Genomic DNA, 17,938 nt, shown 5'->3' with positions numbered 1-17,938 from the left:
GCCACAGAAAGGGAGCAAGAGGGGTGGCTCGCGAAGAACGTCACTGGGTCGGCAAGAGCTTGACGAGCCCCATAACGGTTACTGCGGAGGGAGTCTCAAGCATCATGACTTTTGCACCGGCTTATATCACGGTACCTGTCTGGATTCTGTCTTTATGCAGGAGTTTGGAGAACTTGTTTCAAGTGGCTCGTGTTGATGTCATTGCAGTTAGCCTTTACACACCGCAGTTTACCAGCATGTGGATGGGAGGACGAAATGGAGTTAGTCGGATGCACGTCCCGGCTCTGATACACCAGCCCTTATATATATCGAGGCTCCTCTTTCATTCGTGCGTCCCTTTGGTGGAGAGCACAGTTTCAGTCCTTCCAGCCGAAATAGACCATTGCAGCCAGACAAGGAACTTGCAAAATATCGACAATCGCATTCGTCCCTTCTAGCACTATATACGTTGATGCTTAGTTGCATTCACAACCTACGCGAACTACGCCTTGCAACACGCCTTTTACCAGGTCCGATTTGGAGGATGACCTTGGGTGTATTGCTATTTAGCAGGTACTAGGTCCATCTAGGCAATCTCGAAAACCAAATTTTAGATTCCAATGCCAGAGAGAAAACACGACGTTTGTGTTGTGGTTGTAGCAATCGTGTCTTGATAAAGATTAGTTCATTCTTGTGATGTGCAATGGAGATATAAAGTTAGAAATTCAAAGTTTTAAATATACATAATCGATATAATAAGCATCAAGTTAGGCCTGGGAGTTTTACGGTTCTCTTTTTCATTTTCTCGCTCAATTGACAACCTCCTCAAAACACTCATAACCGAGCGAACAGCACAATAAATCAAGAACGCCAGCTGTAAGCAAATTCCCATAATGGACAAGAAGCCACAGGAACCCCCGGTCGAGCAAATTCATATCAACAAATCACCAGCCACTGGTCAAGAGATTGGTCTTGCAGCTGTCATGGTCGGTTGGAGCAGTTGTGCGATTGAGTGGACGGCATCGAATCATACTGACATATATCCAATATCAGGGAGTGTCATCTGGATATGCTACCAAGAAGATTGCTAAAGGGTAAGTGAGAGCATCATCAAATGTTGGCCGCTTTTTCATTTGTGAGAGATGCAGACGAGAGGGAGAGAGAGAGGAATCGGAGAGAGCCTTGGAGTGTCAAACTAATGATATAATAATGTTCTTTCAGGTCTGCCCTGGTGCTTGGATTGACTTTCATTGGATTTGTAAGTTCTACGATTGCCAAAACACCGAAACCTTGTTCACAGCACAGCAAAATGCATGCTTCCTTGGAAACAAGGGAGCTTACTCCCACTACTTGAATTATTCTCGCATCGATCCTCTCTATAGCCACACCTCATATCCATACTATCGTACACTTACACGCCAACACCTTCGACATGTAGCAAGCACTCTCACACACTGGAGTCATTCAAATAAACTGGAACCAAATTGAGAAATACATGGTTGCTCGAGTAGATCAGGACGGAGACGGCAAGCTCACTTCCAGAGATGTACAGTTAGCTGCTGGAAGATTCATTCATTTGTTGAGCTCGGATTTACCCTCGTCTGGTGCTTTTGCTGCTTCTTTCTGTAAGTACTATGATGATGTGTGTTTGTCGATACTGTATCGTCTGGTAGAGAACTTCCATTGACGAGAAACCGGGGACAGATCTGCATTAAGCTTGATGAAGTATGGAGTATACTCAAATGTTTACCTGTGTGATGATAGGGCTCGGTTTCCGATACGGTTAATATTGTATAAAGCGAAAGCTTGACCGAAATTGTATTCTTCTTGTTGTGTAAAACTGTAAAGTTCTGTTCTTCTGTCAAAGTTATAAAGCGTCATAAGATATAGGATACGCTTGCTCGCGCACCGTTTTCCAAATATGATATTACGCGTCCAGTGACGTCTTTCTTCCGATAACAAGCTAACCTGTCAATCTGTCGTTGTCTATGAGTGCTTGCTCCAAACCTCAACCAATGAGAATTTAACATCGGAGATTGGACTGTAAAAGTCGTGTTGTAAAGCCACGAAGCTACTTGATTTCTTTTTATACCATAGATATATAGAGAATGGATCATCTCCTGGCATCCATAAAGACTCATCTGCCTGACTGGCTTCAACAACACTCAGCCGAATTTGAACATTTAGTCAAGACGAATATAACAAGATGGATGGACATACTTCATGTCTGGATTCACGAGTATATTGGTAACCAAACAGGAATCACATTCATTGCAATCGTCACGCTGGTCGTGTCTCTTGCTATATTCTTGGGATTGGGATTCGTTTCGGGTGCTATTGGTGGTCGGTTCTCGAATGTGGATGTACCTGCTCCTCCTGGTAATTTGGGTTTTGAATGTGGATTTGATGCAGGATTTGGGATTGGAAGATGCGTTTGAAATGACTTTGTCGTTCCTGTCATCTTGACTGGAACCTCACCTACCTTTTCGTAACTCACACCCCATCACTCCTACACAGAGGCCGACTTAGAATGGTCTGGACAACCACTGTCAAACCCATCCATTCATCACCCTACAGACAAACAAATCATAATATGCTATGATCCTGCTACTGGTCAAAAATTAGGTGAACGTAGAGCAATGACACCTACTGAAATACTCGAAACGGTTGCAAGGGCTCGTCAAGCTCAACGTGAATATGCTAAAACCACATTCAAGAAACGAAGGGCTATATTGACTACGCTGTTGGATTGGGTTGTTGAGAATCAGGAGCTTGTGTGTCGAGTGACTGCGAGGGATTCTGGCAAAACTAGTACGTATTGTAGTGAAACTGAATGTTGATTCAGATAGAGAGATTAGATGTTCCTTTTTTTGCTCGGTTGACACCCGATACTAATCGCACACTCCAACTTGACTCCATAGTCGTGGACGCAAGCTTTGGAGAACTCTTAACAACGTGTGAAAAGCTCCGTTGGACTATCGCAAACGGCGAAACCGTTCTCGCTCCAGAATACAGAGGCGGTGGTGGTCTCGTCGTAGCCCACAAATCAGCCCGAGTCGAATACACACCCATCGGTGTCATGGGGTGTATTGTATCTTGGAATTATCCATGTCATAATGTCCTAGGTCCTATCATCTCTGCACTCATGGCTGGAAATGCTTGTGTCGTCAAGGCCTCTGAACATGTTGCTTGGTCTAGTGCTTACTGGCAGAGCATTGTGCGGACTGTGCTGAGGAAGCATGGTATTGATGATGCTCTTGTCGCTATTGTGAATGGGTGGTCGGATGCTGGTGAGGCGTTGATTGGATGTGCTGATAAGGTATGCATGGTACTTGTGAGACGGTTTTTTTTTGGCATCCTTCTGGTCAACCACAGCTAAAACAAAGAGATCAGAAGGCCATACAGTTTACACATGTGCGTCTTTCTTACTTTAACCTTCCGTGATCTCATTCCGTATAGATCACATTCATCGGCTCACCAGGTGTTGGAAAACTTGTCATGCGTAAAGCGTCAGAAACCATCACACCCGTGGTTCTAGAACTAGGTGGCAAAGATGCAGCAGTGATTTGTGAAGACTGTGATTTCGACCAAGTCGTGCAAATCGCTATGCGTGGAACATTTCAAAATTGTGGTCAGAATTGTATTGGGTTGGAACGCCTTGTCGTTCATGCAAAGATTTATGATAAATTCGTGAATGAGATGGAGAGACGGATTAGTGGATTGATACAGGGGCCACCGTTGAGTAGCACGAAGGCTGTTGATTGTGGTGCCATGACTATGTCTCAAGCTGTAAGTTCGCTTATTCATGAATTGGATGGAAACTTACCATCAAAGAGGTCGAGAGTTCATTTCGCAGTTGCTTTGATTGGGTTTTTACTCTCTCTTTTGCAGTCCAAAAACATTCAGCATTTGGTCGACGATGCCGTCAAATCTGGAGCTAGGCTACTTGTGGGAGGTAAACCTTACAAGTGCCCTTCTTATCCTTCAGTGAGTCCAGCCAGACACAAAAAGACTTATCTTCCACAACAGAATATTGACACTACGGTTTTTTTTGTTTCTCAATTGCAGGGTCAATACTTCACTCCAACACTACTAGTAGACGTTACTCCTGACATGAAGATTGCCAAAGAAGAAGTCTTTGGTCCCGTCGCAGTAGTCATGAAATTCAAAAACGATGCAGATGCTATACGGATAGTCAATGCTTGTCCATTTGGATTGGGATCATCTGTATTCACGTTGAATTATTCTCGCGGTGAAAAGATCGCAGCTGCATTACGTACTGGAATGGCCAATGTTAATGACTTTGGAATTAACTATCTTTGTCAGGTATACGTTAATGACTCCTTGTTGTTTTTTGGGCTTGTTTTGCGTCGTACTGAAATTTTTGTGCTTCTCGAATAGTCACTACCATTCGGTGGAGTCGGAATATCAGGTATAGATAGATTCGCAGGTGTAGAGGGATTACGTGGAAACTGTCACATTCGTGCTATAACAAGTGACTACTATCGATATTTCGGTGTTCGCACTGGTATACCACCATTACTCCAGTACCCATTATCCAAGACTTCGGATGAATTCCAAAAGGGTCTTGTTGAATTCTTGTATGGTGCTGGATTGTCGGGCAAGCTGAGAGGTATTTTTGGATTGTTGGGTGCTATGGTAACTGGTAAAGCATCAACATGAAAAGAGGAGGGAGTCTAGATGGAGGAGGAAGGTTGAATATATCATTATGGAATCTGCAGATTTTGTTGAGCTGTTGTCAAAAAGTACTCAATATACATGAGTTCTTTTCTGAACATTTGTTGTCACGCTTTGGACGCCAAAAAAACCTCAGCCCTTGATACATTTGTCGGTGTAGAAGCCTTACATGGAAGCTGTTACTTGCGCTATATCAAATAACTACCCTCTACTTTTGAGTGTTTCAAACTTGTATACCATCCATCACCGCAAGACGCATCGCTCGAAACACCTTATGAATTCCAAACGTGTCGTGCTGAATTCCTGTTCTCGGTTATTGGGCATACTGACTGGTTTGCTTGTTTTGGTTAATTGTGATGGTTTCAAGTAAAGCATCAACATGTCAGAGCAAGACGCTTAGCTTCAGAAAATGATCGACACATCATGGCGACCATGTATCCAAGCGGTTTTTTGGCACCTTCTACAGCCAAAAAAACAAAACGTTTAACACTATTGGTGTATGATCTACTTCACTTTTTGTTCAATAAGCAAAACAAATATACAATTGCCTCTCACAAAATTACAACTAGACTGTATACAAGAACGGTTTTGTTTTTTTGGATAATTTACATAAGGGACGACGACACCTTCCCATCACCTTTGAAAAAGTTGAGCACTAGTGGTGACCTTGAGACTTTTGGAGGTAGAGCGATGATAGCCTATGATGTGAAACGTATTTGCAGGTTTTTTAGCTTCGAGTTTACCAAACAAGCAAAATCATAGCAGGACTCAATGAATGTGCGTTCTCTCACTGCCACTCTCTTACCTCCATATAGGTCTGCAGCTGAGGCACACGTTGCTTAGCAGTATCCAGCGACACGAAAATCTTTTGGCAAGGTAGATCAGGTATGATCTTGAACTTTGAAGTACCGTCACTACCAGCGACAACACCGGCTTCTTCAGGGAAGTGTCCCAAGAGATGGAGATGGAAGTCGAAAAAGTCCTCGAAAGTGTGGTGGATTGTGTCGGTTGTTGTGTCTGCGGGGCCTACGCCTCTGTTCACCTGTAGGACGTATATCTATATGTATATTGTGTGAGAGTTTAGCCAAGATCACAATGAAAACACCTCGAAACAAATTGGATGATAAAAACACTTACGTATTCTTTCTTGGACTTCCCACCAACAGACATCTGAATAATATCCATAATGGCAACGGATTTCACTGGTTTACTAACACTAGACTTGGTTCCAGCTCCTCTAGCTAATTTATCAGCACCGGTAGCAGCAGTCCTGCTCGTCACACTGACTCGATTAATACTGTTATTACTATTATTACTACCACTGTTGTTGTTCATGCTGTTGTTGGTATGGTTCAACCCCAGACCACTTCGATTGACATTCTTGACCTCACTCAGTACAGCAGTCATCTTGTCTGCATACTGAGACTCAAGAGCTGCCACGTATCCAGCTACACCTCGTGGTAGAACCGTGGTGTTAGATGATACTGGACGTGGTGCCGGTGTAGGTCCTGAAGTGCCAGATCCATTTCGAGTTATTTGGGTAGCGATTTGGGATTGCCATTCTCGTACTGCGGGTGATATGGTCTGAGATCGTTGGAGTGGGATTGGTGTAGGTGTAGTTACGGATCGAGTACGTTCTTCAATCAATCGGCCTCGCATTGTGGCTGTTGCTGATCGAGATGTCGTGCTTGATCTCGTGGCAGGTGGTTGTGTTGTTGAAGTACGAGTTTCATCTTGTTCAGAAACAGAGGCGGGCATGCTGCCTGCAACTTGCGAAATGCCTTCCATGGATGTACTTGGACTTGCAACGGCATGTAGACTGCTCTTGCTGCCACTGATTCGTAGACTACCTTTACTTGCACTTGCTTTTAAGCTACTCTTGCTGTTGGATTGGGCAATGTCTCCACCAGACTGCTTATTGAATCCTTCATTACTTGTGCGTAGCGATACCATGTTTTCAGTTGACGAGCGGTTGTGTTTGGCCATGCGGGAGACAGAGTCTTGCACAATGAAGGGGTTTGATGAGATTCGTTTGTTGGATTCGAGGGATGATGCGCTTCCTATCAATGTCGTTGAGTTGGTGGTGTTATTGTTGGCAGATGTTTGATTAGCAGGTATCGAAGGTGTGGAATCGAATTCGGGACGTGCTGGTGGTGGTTTACGTGGTGCTTGCATCTGTTTTGTTGCACCACTAGCAATAGAATCATCTCCCATAGTTGTTCGAGCAGGCACGGATCGTCGTCCAGTACTCGCTCGTGGAGTATCGATATACGAAATCGGTCTGCTGGGTGAAGCATCCGAATCCGATTCGGAGAATGATGCTGCTGCTGTGACAATCCTCGAAGTCGACATGGAGTGCTGAACACCGCTCTTTTCAGCAGGTTGAAGTACCGACGATGTCTCATCCGGCAAATCCATATTTATAGACATGTTGCCCGTTGAAACAGTCTTTTGCACAAATTCAATTGGCATTCGTGCGGAAGGCAATCCAGCATTCGATATCGTAAGTAATTCAGCTGACGCTCGTCGAGCTTGATTCATATGTGTGACTTTAAGTTCTCCTTGTCCAGCTCTATCATCACTGACATTTTCTTGTGATTTACGGTTCCTGGGACTCATTTCAACACCAGTGGCACAAGCAACATCATTAACGAAATCGGTTGTTCGTAGTTGTGGCAGAGCAGGTAGTTTAGGCAGTGATGCAGCTCCAGGGGACCGTGGACTATTACTGCTACCACTAAGCTCCATAACACTTCCATTCTTGGGAGTTTTTGGCGCATCAGTAGGAGCTGATGGAGGTTCTTCAGAGGGTGGCTGGATCGGTACCAAAACATTCAACAATCGACGATCCGTGATTCCCTTTGTAATCATTCCACTAGCATTCTTGCGACCATTCAGATAAACATCAATAGCCTCTTTTAATGCTCGAATCCACATTTGCTTGTCCTGTAACGACGTTCCAGCCATAATGAATTTCGAAATCCCAATATGTACAATCTCAATCAAATTGATTCGGGTGATTGCCGATGACGTGCTTGTCTCGTCAGGTAAATCGGTGACGAGAATCATATCATATGGAACGGCAGCTACGAGTTTCAGCTTCTCGCCGTCGGATCCAACTCCCTTGGCCACCATCAGCATGTCAGTGAAGAGGTAAATGTTGCGTTGTTTACGTTCGCCTGAGGCGGATACCATGTCTAGCATGCCTGTTCTGACGAGTGTACGGTTTGGTGCTACTATGTTTTGTTTTGTTGTGAATCTGTTTTGGAGTTCGAGCATCTTGTGCACTCCTTCGGCTTGTCGGGCTCCTTCGTTTACGATTGTGACAACAGTTTCGACTTTTATGAGTGCTTGCTGACATATTTCGTAATCTGGGTTTTCTGGGTCTGTGCTTTTGATTAGTTCCTGTTTGGTGAGGATATGATGAGTGCCGTAGTGTTTTTTTATCGTGATTTTTGAAATTTTGAAACTGGTTTCTCTTACTCGTAGTAATAATGGATATTTACAGATTCTCTGAACAGGCTTGATTCTATAAATGTGCATGGCATGTTAGAATGGCCAAAAAATCTGACGGTGATGGGTTTGAAAACTCACAAGTAAGTAGCCAAGTTCAGATGCCGACTCTCAGGCATTGCTTGACATTGCTGAAATAGTTTAAAAGACAGTGTTAAAAAGATCAAAAAAAGCGCAACGTTGCAGCGAGTGTATGCTCACATCGAGAAATTTCTGGACAGCCTTTGAATGCCTCAAAGCTTGCAACTTGACCAAAGCGTAAGGGTAGTTACTGCAATACATCGTGTACATTTTCATGTAATCGCACTTGAAAATAGAGAAAGCGTTAGGAAAATCATTGACGTTCGCCCGGCCGAGCGAAAAAAAACTGCAACCAATGGAGAATATTAACTTACAACTCGAATAAAGATGTCACCGACTCGATCGACTACGTGGTTTTGAGCTTGACGTTCTTCTAGTAATTTTAGTAATTCCTGTAATAAAGAAGCAGCAAAAAATCAGCTCCAATACAATTGTTGTACGTGTCAGCTTCTGCACTTATGTTACCTGATTCATCGGCAACAACATTTCAATATTCGAAAATATCACAGCGAGATCTTTAGGCCTTAAAAGCTTATTCTTCCTCAATGCTTTGATATAAATCTAAATAATACAAATCGTCAGAACCCAACGAAAAAAAGGCCAAAATCACTAGTATGATGTACTTACTTCAGCAACAATATCTAAATCTTCCACATAATCCTTCTCAGTCTGAATAACCTCATAAATAACCTCCTGCCGCTGGCGTTCCGATTTCGACAAGTTTAATTTCGCAATGACTTCTTCACCACCCATCCATTCCGCCCATCTCATTTTCGAAGCAGCGGGAGCACCCACTATTGAGATCGTCGTGTTTGATGTGGGGGAAGACACGACTCGTGTTGGTTTGGATGATAAATCCGTGTTTGACTTCCGGATGGATGTAGCTCGGGCCATGGATGTTACTCGCAGCCATTCAGGTTTGGGCTCACTGATTGTGGTTGATGATGTGCTTAGTGGTTGTGTGGTGGCAGTGGATGGGGATGATAATTGTTGGGGTGAGTTGCTGCCATCGGATTCCAAATTGTCGCTGCTGTCTTGTAATGAGATGGCGGATGGCATATTTCGTAGTGTATCGGGGCCGTTAGAGGATTCACTGTTTGATTTACCGCGGGCTGATTTCTTGTATCTTGAATACCATGATTTGACTTGTTCGCCCGTACTGCTGCTACTACTACCAGATTCAGGCGAATTATTCAAATTAAAACTTGACGTTCTAACCACAGTCTCTGGCGACTGCGACGGTAATTGCTGCTTAGGGATCGTAGGTGTAGAAGGATTTGTCGTAGTGGGCGTCGACGATGCCGACACATTGGACGCAACAGCACACTGTCCTCCAGTACCAGCCAGTGAAGCAGCTAAAGCCTGACTAGCCTGTTGCGTACGATGTATAGAGTCCGATGCAGATACGAGGACGGCGTCTTCACCACCAGATATAAGTCCCTCGGCTCTGGCTTCTTCGTCAGAAAGGACTTTCACATATGTAGCAGGGAACCACCCTGTTTGGCCACTGCATTCACCATACATCCACCCTCCACGTACGTGCACGCCGACAGAAAGAGTCACTACGTCTTCTTCCTCGAGTGATAGTTCCTCGTTTTGGTTAGATACGAAGTCGTAGAGAGCCTTCGCATATCGAGCTTTAGGAGGCTCTGTAGGCGACGTTGCCGTCTCCATAATGGGCTAAGATTTTTTTCTTCCAACGTGGTTTGGAATGAAATCTTTTGCGTCGAGCTTTCAACGCGTTCGACTTTGAAAAAAGTTAAAAAATCTGACTTGGTCATGATTGGAAGAAAAACCGTAGACCCTGTGAACTTGTGGGTGGGTTGCAGAAAACTATGCTCGGAGTTGCTTGGCTCGAAGCGCTTAACAAGTTCGTGTGTATCGTATCTGTCCTTCTTGCTTAATTGAAAGCACAACTCCTTCTTACAGCCCACCACCAACGATGCGCCGACAAATATAACTGGCTTCGTTTGCGAATAAGTATATTGGGTCAACCAAGGAAAAGTCGTTCTTTTATGAGTATGAAACAATGCTAACACCTCCCCTACCAACCGCAGATGCCATAAAATTACGTTGTGTATGTTTGTGTGTGTTTGAAAAAAGATCTGCCAACCAAAACTCCCTCTTCCAACAAAAAATTCAAAAATCAGCCTCAAAAATGTGTAAATTAATCAGTGTGTGGTGTTGGTTTACTCCTCCATTCGCAGATCACGGTTCAAGGTACGAACAGTGACGGCCGAAGAGAAGAGAGCAATCAATAATAATCCGAGAGCTACAGAGAAGACAATGTACCTAAAAGTCGGAAGTGTGAGATTCGACCATTGTATCAAGTCGTACGTTGTTTAAATCGCATGTGTTTCGAGTGACAATGTTTTGTCGTGACTGCGAGTTTTTTGGCATGAAGAACTTACACAGCCAAAGCCAAAGCATTCAAATTGTCTCTCAGAGACGTGTAGCAAGGAGGGAATTGTGTAGTGTTGGTGGTGGCACCCGTGCATTTGCTACTGGGTTGGTAGTAATCAACGTCGGTAAGGAAACCGCAACAGAATCCCTATAAGCGACACCATGATCAGATCAGTCAACACAGAAAGCAAAGAATCAGCTACATTGGGCTTACAGCAATTTGAAGACTAGCACGAGTATCATTTGTAAGAGCAATCCATTGATTTCTCAGAGTAGTATTGTCTGATTTTCGGAGAGTGTTGATTTCGTGGACGGCCCAGCCTCCAGCAGTTCTAAATACAGATTGTGGTTATTAAACTGTGGGGCCAGTTGTCTTTACAACCACCGAACGGTTTTGTTGCAACTTACGTAATGAGTAAGATCTCCACCATGATGATGGTGGTGTCTGCGAGATGAGGTTAGGTCAGCTTAGACGGTTCAAAGTTAACCGCATCCGAATGCATCAAGCACTTACAAAAGATAAGGAAGCCTCTGTTATGGAATGAAGCACCCCAACAACCCAAGAAGGCAGTCAAGACACCGACACAACCAACACACACCCATACTAGCAGCGATGATGAAAGCACAGTCAGTTTATGCTTTTCCACACTGTTATGATGGTACCCCGATGCATACCTATAGCCCAACTTGGGTTGATTCCGTTCAAACTGTTTCCGTTATAAGTCAATAAACCTGGGTTAGCGAGAGCAATAGAACCACCGACAATGGCAATGATGGCCAGAACTAGCAGCAAGATGTTGATTATGACCTATATGGAACATGATTTACCGGTTAACAATTGCACTTGATAGGCACTAGCAGCAAAGTCTGTTGTGTGCCACCAAATGTAGGATTGCAGGGATGAAGCTATATGAAGGGACATACCAAGTAGACTCGGCCTACGGTTGTAGTGCCACGTTCAGACATGATGTGGCTTGACTCGTTAAAGTAGAGCGATTGCTTATTCTTCTCGGCCTGCTTTTCAACGAATTGTGGTTTGCTGGGTTAGGAGGTGCAGTTTCGGTGTTCGACGAAAAACAGAAAAACATCATCGCAACGCTCCGAAGAAGTGAGAGAGTTGAACGAAAGGGATAACCAGGTGTTGTGGGAGCGTAAGTACGTGTTGACGAGTGGCAGGAGCTTGCAATAATCGCGATCGGTGCGGGTTGTCTCCTCAACAACGGCAACGGTGGATCTAAATCAGAACTTAACCCTCTTGATCTACCATCTCAACAACACAAAACGGAGCTACTTTAGTAACTATGTTCCATATTCCTTCTTCAGAAATACAGGTGTATCAGTTTTACTGTGATTAAAAAAGTGAGACTTCCAAAATACCAACTGGTCCTATATAAGGATACCCGTGCAAAGCTTTCTTTACAACTTAGCACGAATATCAATAACTTGCTTGTACTCTTCGGCCCCAAAGGGTACATAGACCTTATTCTTCTCATCAAACATGTATAAGGCATCAGTCACTTTACCCAAGTCAATACCCTCGGAACGTAATGCAACTTTCTGGTGCTTGAAGGTCTGGGTGATTTGCATCCTAAAGAGAGAAAGTTCATGTGTTAAAGCGTTGCAACGACGCAAAAAAAAAACAACAACGAGGAGACAGGTTCATACTGTGGCAGCATCCTAATGAAGAGTGGTACAGCATACTTGGGCAGCTTGGAAGCTACGAATTTACCAAATCCTTCCAGCTTGAATTTGCTGTTTGTTACAAGGGCTCCCATACCGGCCCTACAATGAAAAGGGGATGCATGTGTTAGACAAGATGTAACTCAATAAGCTACAGCACTATTTGGTACTGGCTTTCTTTACCTTCCATCCTTGCCTGGAATAGCAACTCCATACACATTCGCTAAATGAGGTAAGAGTTGCATTAAGGCTGTTCAATCAGAGCTGATACAATCTCGCCAATCCTTTACCCTCTTCGATGCCAGGATAGAGGTTGATCAGTTCAGCGACCTCGTTCGTAGAAACATTCTCTATAAGCGAGACCTGGTTGTCAGAATCCTTGTCCTTCACAGTATGAAGCAATGTGTGTACATACCTCCCTTCCATCTAAACCTAAAATGTCCCGAGAAAAAGGGGGTTAGCACTGAGGTCCAACAAAAAACTTGTATGCAATTGCGGCAAGATTAAAACTCACGTATCCCCAATTCTATCTACAAAGTAAAACTTCCCATGGCTATCATATTTGAGCAAGTCACCAGATCGATACCACTGGTCGCCTTCCTTGAATACATTTGTCAATAGTTTCTTGCTTGTGCCTTCTGCATTTCGATAGTATCTGTATCAAATGTTGACAAAAGAGTCAACAAAAACAAACTTATACCAACGGGCTTAACATGCTTCAAAAGACAGCTACAACATCATATCTACATCACGACATCCACATGCGTAAACTTACCCAGCAAACTCCCGATTCTTTGCTGGATCAATCTCAGTAATCATTTCACCAGCTTCATCAACCTTGACTTCGATACAACGTCCATCAGGTCCTCGAACAGGAATTTCCTTTTCAATATCAAATTTCACAATCTTGGTACGCGTCAACGATCTATTAAGATGGAATTAGTATCTCTTTGACTCATTTGGGTATGAAACTCTTCCAAGCTACCGTAATATGGGACCCATGCGACCAACAGCTAAGAAAAGGAATTAGGTGTCATTGAAAGGAGTCGAATTTCGACTTCGTCTAATTTCGACTTCGTCTAATAACACACCTCCAAGAGTTGAGGCATCAACAGAGAAATTGAACAGCCCACCGACACCTTCTGTTGCAGCGTCTGAAAAAGTTGGGGGGTAAGCAGACGTTGCGAAAACAAGACGAGAATACATGGGAACTAATGATCAAACAGTTTGATCTCAGATTCTTACAGAATTCACCAATTTGAGCAATACCGAATCGATCTAAAGGCGTTAATGTGCTTTAGAAATCGAAAGTATCGAGCGACGAAAAAACGCAGTGGGCAACTCTAGACGATTTACCTTTGAAGGCTTGCCATCTTGGTTTCAGATAAAAGGGTAAACCAGTTAGAATTAATTATTCGGGCCAAACAGTTCTTAAACGAAGAGAAGCAACAAAGTTGAGTGCACATACACTATTGAATAAGTGTCAGAATACTCGTGAGAAAAAAACAGTAATGGAATTGTCGGATAACACATACTGTCTGGTCTGAGTCCATTACCAACACACAATCGGATGTTGTGGTTGCGATCTTTCGTAGCATCAGCAGGCGTGTTGAGCAAGTATCTGAGAAATCGTCTGATGTGTTAGCAAATAGATTGGTGCGAATTTGACGGCGAAAGATATTTTTTTTCGCTTACCGGCACAGCTCTCCAATATATTGAAATATGGTTGCGTTATACCTAACAATCGGACGAGGATTACCATTTTGAACTCCAAGCTGCCATCCAAAACGTCCAACACACCTTTTACAGTCATCAAAGAAACGAGAAGCAGAGAACTTTTTGGCGACAATACATGTCAATCCGTTCATCATGCCTGACGAAGAAATCGGCAAAAAATCCGATGAATATAGACTCTATGTGTCTTTTGCTGAATTGACAACTTACAAGTACTGAAACATATCACAAGAGCAGCAGAATGATAAAGTGGCTGCAGTCCAGAAACAAAGAGTCAGAGATCAGATTGAGTGTGAGACTTCAGAACTGAGCAAAAGTACCTGAGCGGTGTAGAATCGATCATTAGCATTCATGTTGAATGCATTGTAGAAGATGAAGGAGGCTCCAACGAGTCTCGAGTGCTTGTATATTGCACCTTTGGGTAGACCAGTTGTTCCACTGTCACCAAAAAAACGACGATACGTCAGTATGGATGGTCTCAAATCGAAACCAAAATGGAGACGACACAATTCGACCACGAAATCACCGTCTCAACTGCACAACTGGTATATATACCTCGTATAAATCAAACAAGCGGCACCATCAGCACCAGGCGCCTCATAAATCTTGGGATCAACATCCTCAGGCGACGACATCCCCATCTCAGTATCTCCAAAACACGTAGCAAACTCAACTCTCGTATTCCCAAACGAAACGAGCCTTGGCGAATTATTCAACTCGGGGATAACCTCTTTAACAGCCCCACTCAAATCACTCGAGAATATGAAAACCGATCCGTTTGCAACGTTGACACAATGTGCTAGTGAGCGTCCAGTTAAAGAGTTGTTGATGAGCGCACCAGCAGCACCACATTTCATGAGCCCGAGAAAGACGAGGATGAATTCAGGGCTGTTTTCGAAAAAGACGGGCACCATGTCGTTGGGTTTGACACCGAGGTTGATGAGGTAGTTTGCGACTCGGTTCGAGTCTCGGTTTAGTTCAGAGTATGTGTAGCTTCGGCCTTCGCAGACTAGAGCTTCCTGCATGGATGAAAGTAAGAGCGTGTTGGTATTCTGCCTATACTGGACAAGCGACGTCAAGGAAAACTGCCAAAGGATGCACACCTTGTTGGGGTTATCAGCTACCGACTTCATAAAGAAATCAATATACGTCGCCCTTCCTTCTGTTTTAGCTTGGTCCATTCTGTCAACAAAACATTTGAATTAACTCCAAATGTTGACCAAAGTTGACGAAAACAAGGCCAAACTAGACTGCCTACTTTTGCTGGATCTTGCCAAACTTGAGAACTAGTCCAATATCTAACAAAACAAGGAAATCAAGGGTTGGGTTTCTTCCACAATTCTGCGTCGGTCAAACTTTCGATAGAAAAGTACCATGACTCAGACCCAGCCTGTTGTCGACCTCCTTGAGGACGTCGTATGGTGCAGTTATGATAGATCTTAAAAGAGATGCCATCGTGCGGCTAATGTCCTTGTTCTCGCTACTGATACAAACCACGTTTTGGAAAAAGCTACTCAGGGGCAAAACCCACTTTGCCCGACTCAGGTGTGAAAAAGTTGTTCTATATTTAAGGTCAAAACTATGTTTGATTTACATGTATTTACGTGTGTGCAGTGATATCGTGTGAGTATATGGTTGATGGTTTACATGGTGGCATAGATCAAGCCGAAAACAGCTGCTGTTGACGACCATAATGCCAAGGCTGTTACGGAAGTAGATCCAGAGGTAGTTACTTTGTTGGCCGTGCTATTGTTGGATTCACTTCCTACAGTGCTTCCGGAGGTGCTGTTAAATGTGCTTGCGGATCCGAGACACATCCTGGTGGAGCGTTTGACTTTGACACTACTCTCGGATTGTGGTGGTACTAGATTTCTGTAAGGTGAGCTCTGTTGTTGGAGTTCGTTTGATATGATCTTGACTTCGGCGGGTGCTCCGTGCGTGAATACGGCCAAGAATGCGACCAGCAAGACCAGAATTACGGTTACAGTCCTCATTGTGCTTCGGAGCTCTAGATCACGGGTGTATCTTTGGGCTATTATATGTAAACAATATTTGTATATCGGTATCTTTGGTATTGGATGCTTGGTGGATAACTTGGTGAAGTGCTTCAGGTTGAAGGAAAGTCAAAAAATAAGAAAGAGATACACCCCGAGTTCCGATGACCACATCTTTTCGTTCTAACACTACTATCAGAGTAGCCCGAGTCCTTTCGTTCGACCCAACTATCAGAATCCAACAGCGTCCTTGAGCACATTTACAAACGAATCCGGATTCGGTGGTTTCAAGACATTCAGTTTGGCCTTCATGACTCTATCTATACAACCAGGAAGCGTATCCACACTTCCCAGCACCAAATACTGTTCCCGATCAAGCACTTTCCCCAGCTCTACCTGATGATTGTCCATCAAAGCGTCGTTTGCAATGACAATTAGTTTGCGATGCGAATATAATACTTCCAAGATAGTGCCTGAACCTGCATGAGATATGACTAGATCTGCTCGATTAATGAATTCGGACATGGATGGCTGGAATGGGAATGTTGTAATGTTGAATTGCGTCTTATTTATGTCGTTGTTGGGTGTTGGAGAGTGACCATGTTGCAAGTAGATATGACGGAAGCCTGAGATATAGAGTGCATCGAGCACGTTTTGTGATAGGGCTGCGGATACTAGAGCGTCGAAACGAGTCGAGCCTACTGTGAAGAGGACTGAAAGCTCTGACATGTTTTTAACCACTTGCGTTTCGAGACTGCTGCAAACAGCTCGCTTGGAGACATATGGACATGTGGAACGGGCAGCTCAAACAGTGATGGCTTGTAACCGTAGCGAGGAAAAGGGACTACTTGTCATTGTAACAGTATTATTCGTTGATCGTAGGGAATATTCGAGCGTAACGCGATTATCAAGCTGGCCTCTATGCAACGATAGTAGGACATATGTGATCACTGTCCTGTTTGGAGCTTCTCGACCTACTTTCAAGCAACACCACTACCACCAACCACTACATAAGCGAAACGATGAACAACGTAATACATGATACATGATGCATGACGCTTCAACTGAGAAAATATCCAATAAATAACGCGTCTGTGTTGTGTTATGTTGTGTTGTGTTGTGTTGTGTTGTGTTGTGTTGTGTTGCAGCAATAGAATGCATGTCTTTGCAAGCTCTAATCATGACATTGAGCACACGGTCTGAAGCTTTTGACAAAATCTTTTCCCATATCTCGACTGGCAAGTGAAGATCTAAATTGGACAGGACATAGATCGAGAATTCAGAGAGTGATTCATGGTCTGATAGTATATAGTTTATAGAGTACCTTGGGTGGGATCATCGAACGAGGTTTGTTGCCATTTTGATTGATGTCGACAAGCCACAGACGAAACGAGGTAAGAAAGGTAGGAGATCAGTAACTCATCTTATCATGCTAAGTGCGAGAAGGTTGGAGCTCTCAGTTCAGAGCTTGAGTCTGCCATGTTGTCCGGTCTTGGCTGAATGTTGATCAAATACAAGGTCAAGAATAATGGACAAAGTAAAGGGGATTCGATGCTTACTTGATGTTACTTATATTTAGTTTGCGAGGACGCGAGAACACAGCTGGTGGCAATTCAAGTGCGCCAATCGTCCGATCCTTCAAATCAGTCAAATTGTAAAGCGAGAAGAAGAACGCTCTTTATCACGTAGGATCTTGGCAGCGGGAACGGAAGGAGGACGCGTCTTTAATGATATTTCTAAGGTGCAAGAAGATTGCAAGATGCAAGAGCTTTGGAATATGGTCTATGTGCAGCGCGATCCAAACAGTTTGTTGGCTTTTGACGCGTCAACGAAGCTGCATGGACTGAATTCGCATC

At 43.8% G+C, this 17,938-nt stretch overlaps 5 protein-coding genes across 5 annotated transcripts; 2 read left to right on the top strand and 3 right to left on the bottom strand.

Annotated features, from left to right (window-relative positions):
* Positions 1-872: 872 nt before the first annotated feature.
* SmJEL517_g00309 (uncharacterized protein) lies at positions 873-1,766 on the top strand (the record flags this gene model as incomplete). The annotated part of the gene is made up of 5 exons (XM_031166239.1): positions 873-965; positions 1,033-1,073; positions 1,201-1,237; positions 1,418-1,604; positions 1,744-1,766. The coding sequence occupies 5 exons, from the start codon at positions 873-875 to the stop codon at positions 1,764-1,766; spliced, it is 381 nt and encodes a 126-aa protein (XP_031028035.1).
* Positions 1,767-2,087: 321 nt separating this feature from the next.
* On the top strand, positions 2,088-4,662 carry SmJEL517_g00308 (uncharacterized protein; the record flags this gene model as incomplete). Its single annotated transcript, XM_031166238.1, has 7 exons — positions 2,088-2,358; positions 2,497-2,790; positions 2,901-3,298; positions 3,439-3,768; positions 3,871-3,966; positions 4,048-4,305; positions 4,381-4,662. The coding sequence occupies 7 exons, from the start codon at positions 2,088-2,090 to the stop codon at positions 4,660-4,662; spliced, it is 1,929 nt and encodes a 642-aa protein (XP_031028034.1).
* Positions 4,663-5,282: 620 nt separating this feature from the next.
* Positions 5,283-9,945, bottom strand: SmJEL517_g00307 (uncharacterized protein; the record flags this gene model as incomplete). Its single annotated transcript, XM_031166237.1, has 9 exons — positions 5,283-5,375; positions 5,483-5,734; positions 5,815-8,082; positions 8,161-8,206; positions 8,272-8,321; positions 8,392-8,496; positions 8,586-8,663; positions 8,737-8,832; positions 8,899-9,945. 9 exons carry the CDS (start codon positions 9,943-9,945, stop codon positions 5,283-5,285), a joined length of 4,035 nt encoding a protein of 1,344 aa, XP_031028029.1.
* A 2,028-nt stretch (positions 9,946-11,973) lies between these two features.
* SmJEL517_g00306 (uncharacterized protein) lies at positions 11,974-15,543 on the bottom strand (the record flags this gene model as incomplete). Its single annotated transcript, XM_031166236.1, has 20 exons — positions 11,974-12,019; positions 12,095-12,262; positions 12,340-12,456; positions 12,538-12,577; positions 12,645-12,704; positions 12,770-12,786; positions 12,869-13,009; positions 13,130-13,279; positions 13,340-13,367; positions 13,446-13,508; positions 13,600-13,632; positions 13,890-13,975; positions 14,050-14,091; positions 14,155-14,227; positions 14,299-14,341; positions 14,409-14,526; positions 14,644-15,107; positions 15,192-15,270; positions 15,347-15,386; positions 15,462-15,543. The coding sequence occupies 20 exons, from the start codon at positions 15,541-15,543 to the stop codon at positions 11,974-11,976; spliced, it is 1,890 nt and encodes a 629-aa protein (XP_031028028.1).
* A 770-nt stretch (positions 15,544-16,313) lies between these two features.
* On the bottom strand, positions 16,314-16,811 carry SMI305 (undecaprenyldiphospho-muramoylpentapeptide beta-N-acetylglucosaminyltransferase; the record flags this gene model as incomplete). Its single annotated transcript, XM_031166235.1, has 1 exon — positions 16,314-16,811. One exon carries the CDS (start codon positions 16,809-16,811, stop codon positions 16,314-16,316), a length of 498 nt encoding a protein of 165 aa, XP_031028027.1.
* Between the last annotated feature and the right edge of the window lie 1,127 nt (positions 16,812-17,938).

The sequence above is a fragment of the Synchytrium microbalum genome (genome assembly GCF_006535985.1).
Source record: "Synchytrium microbalum strain JEL517 chromosome Unknown SmJEL517_scf0001, whole genome shotgun sequence".
NCBI lineage: Eukaryota > Fungi > Chytridiomycota > Chytridiomycetes > Synchytriales > Synchytriaceae > Synchytrium > Synchytrium microbalum.
Note: the sequence above shows the minus strand (reverse complement) of the source record. Positions and strands in the feature narration are given on the sequence as shown.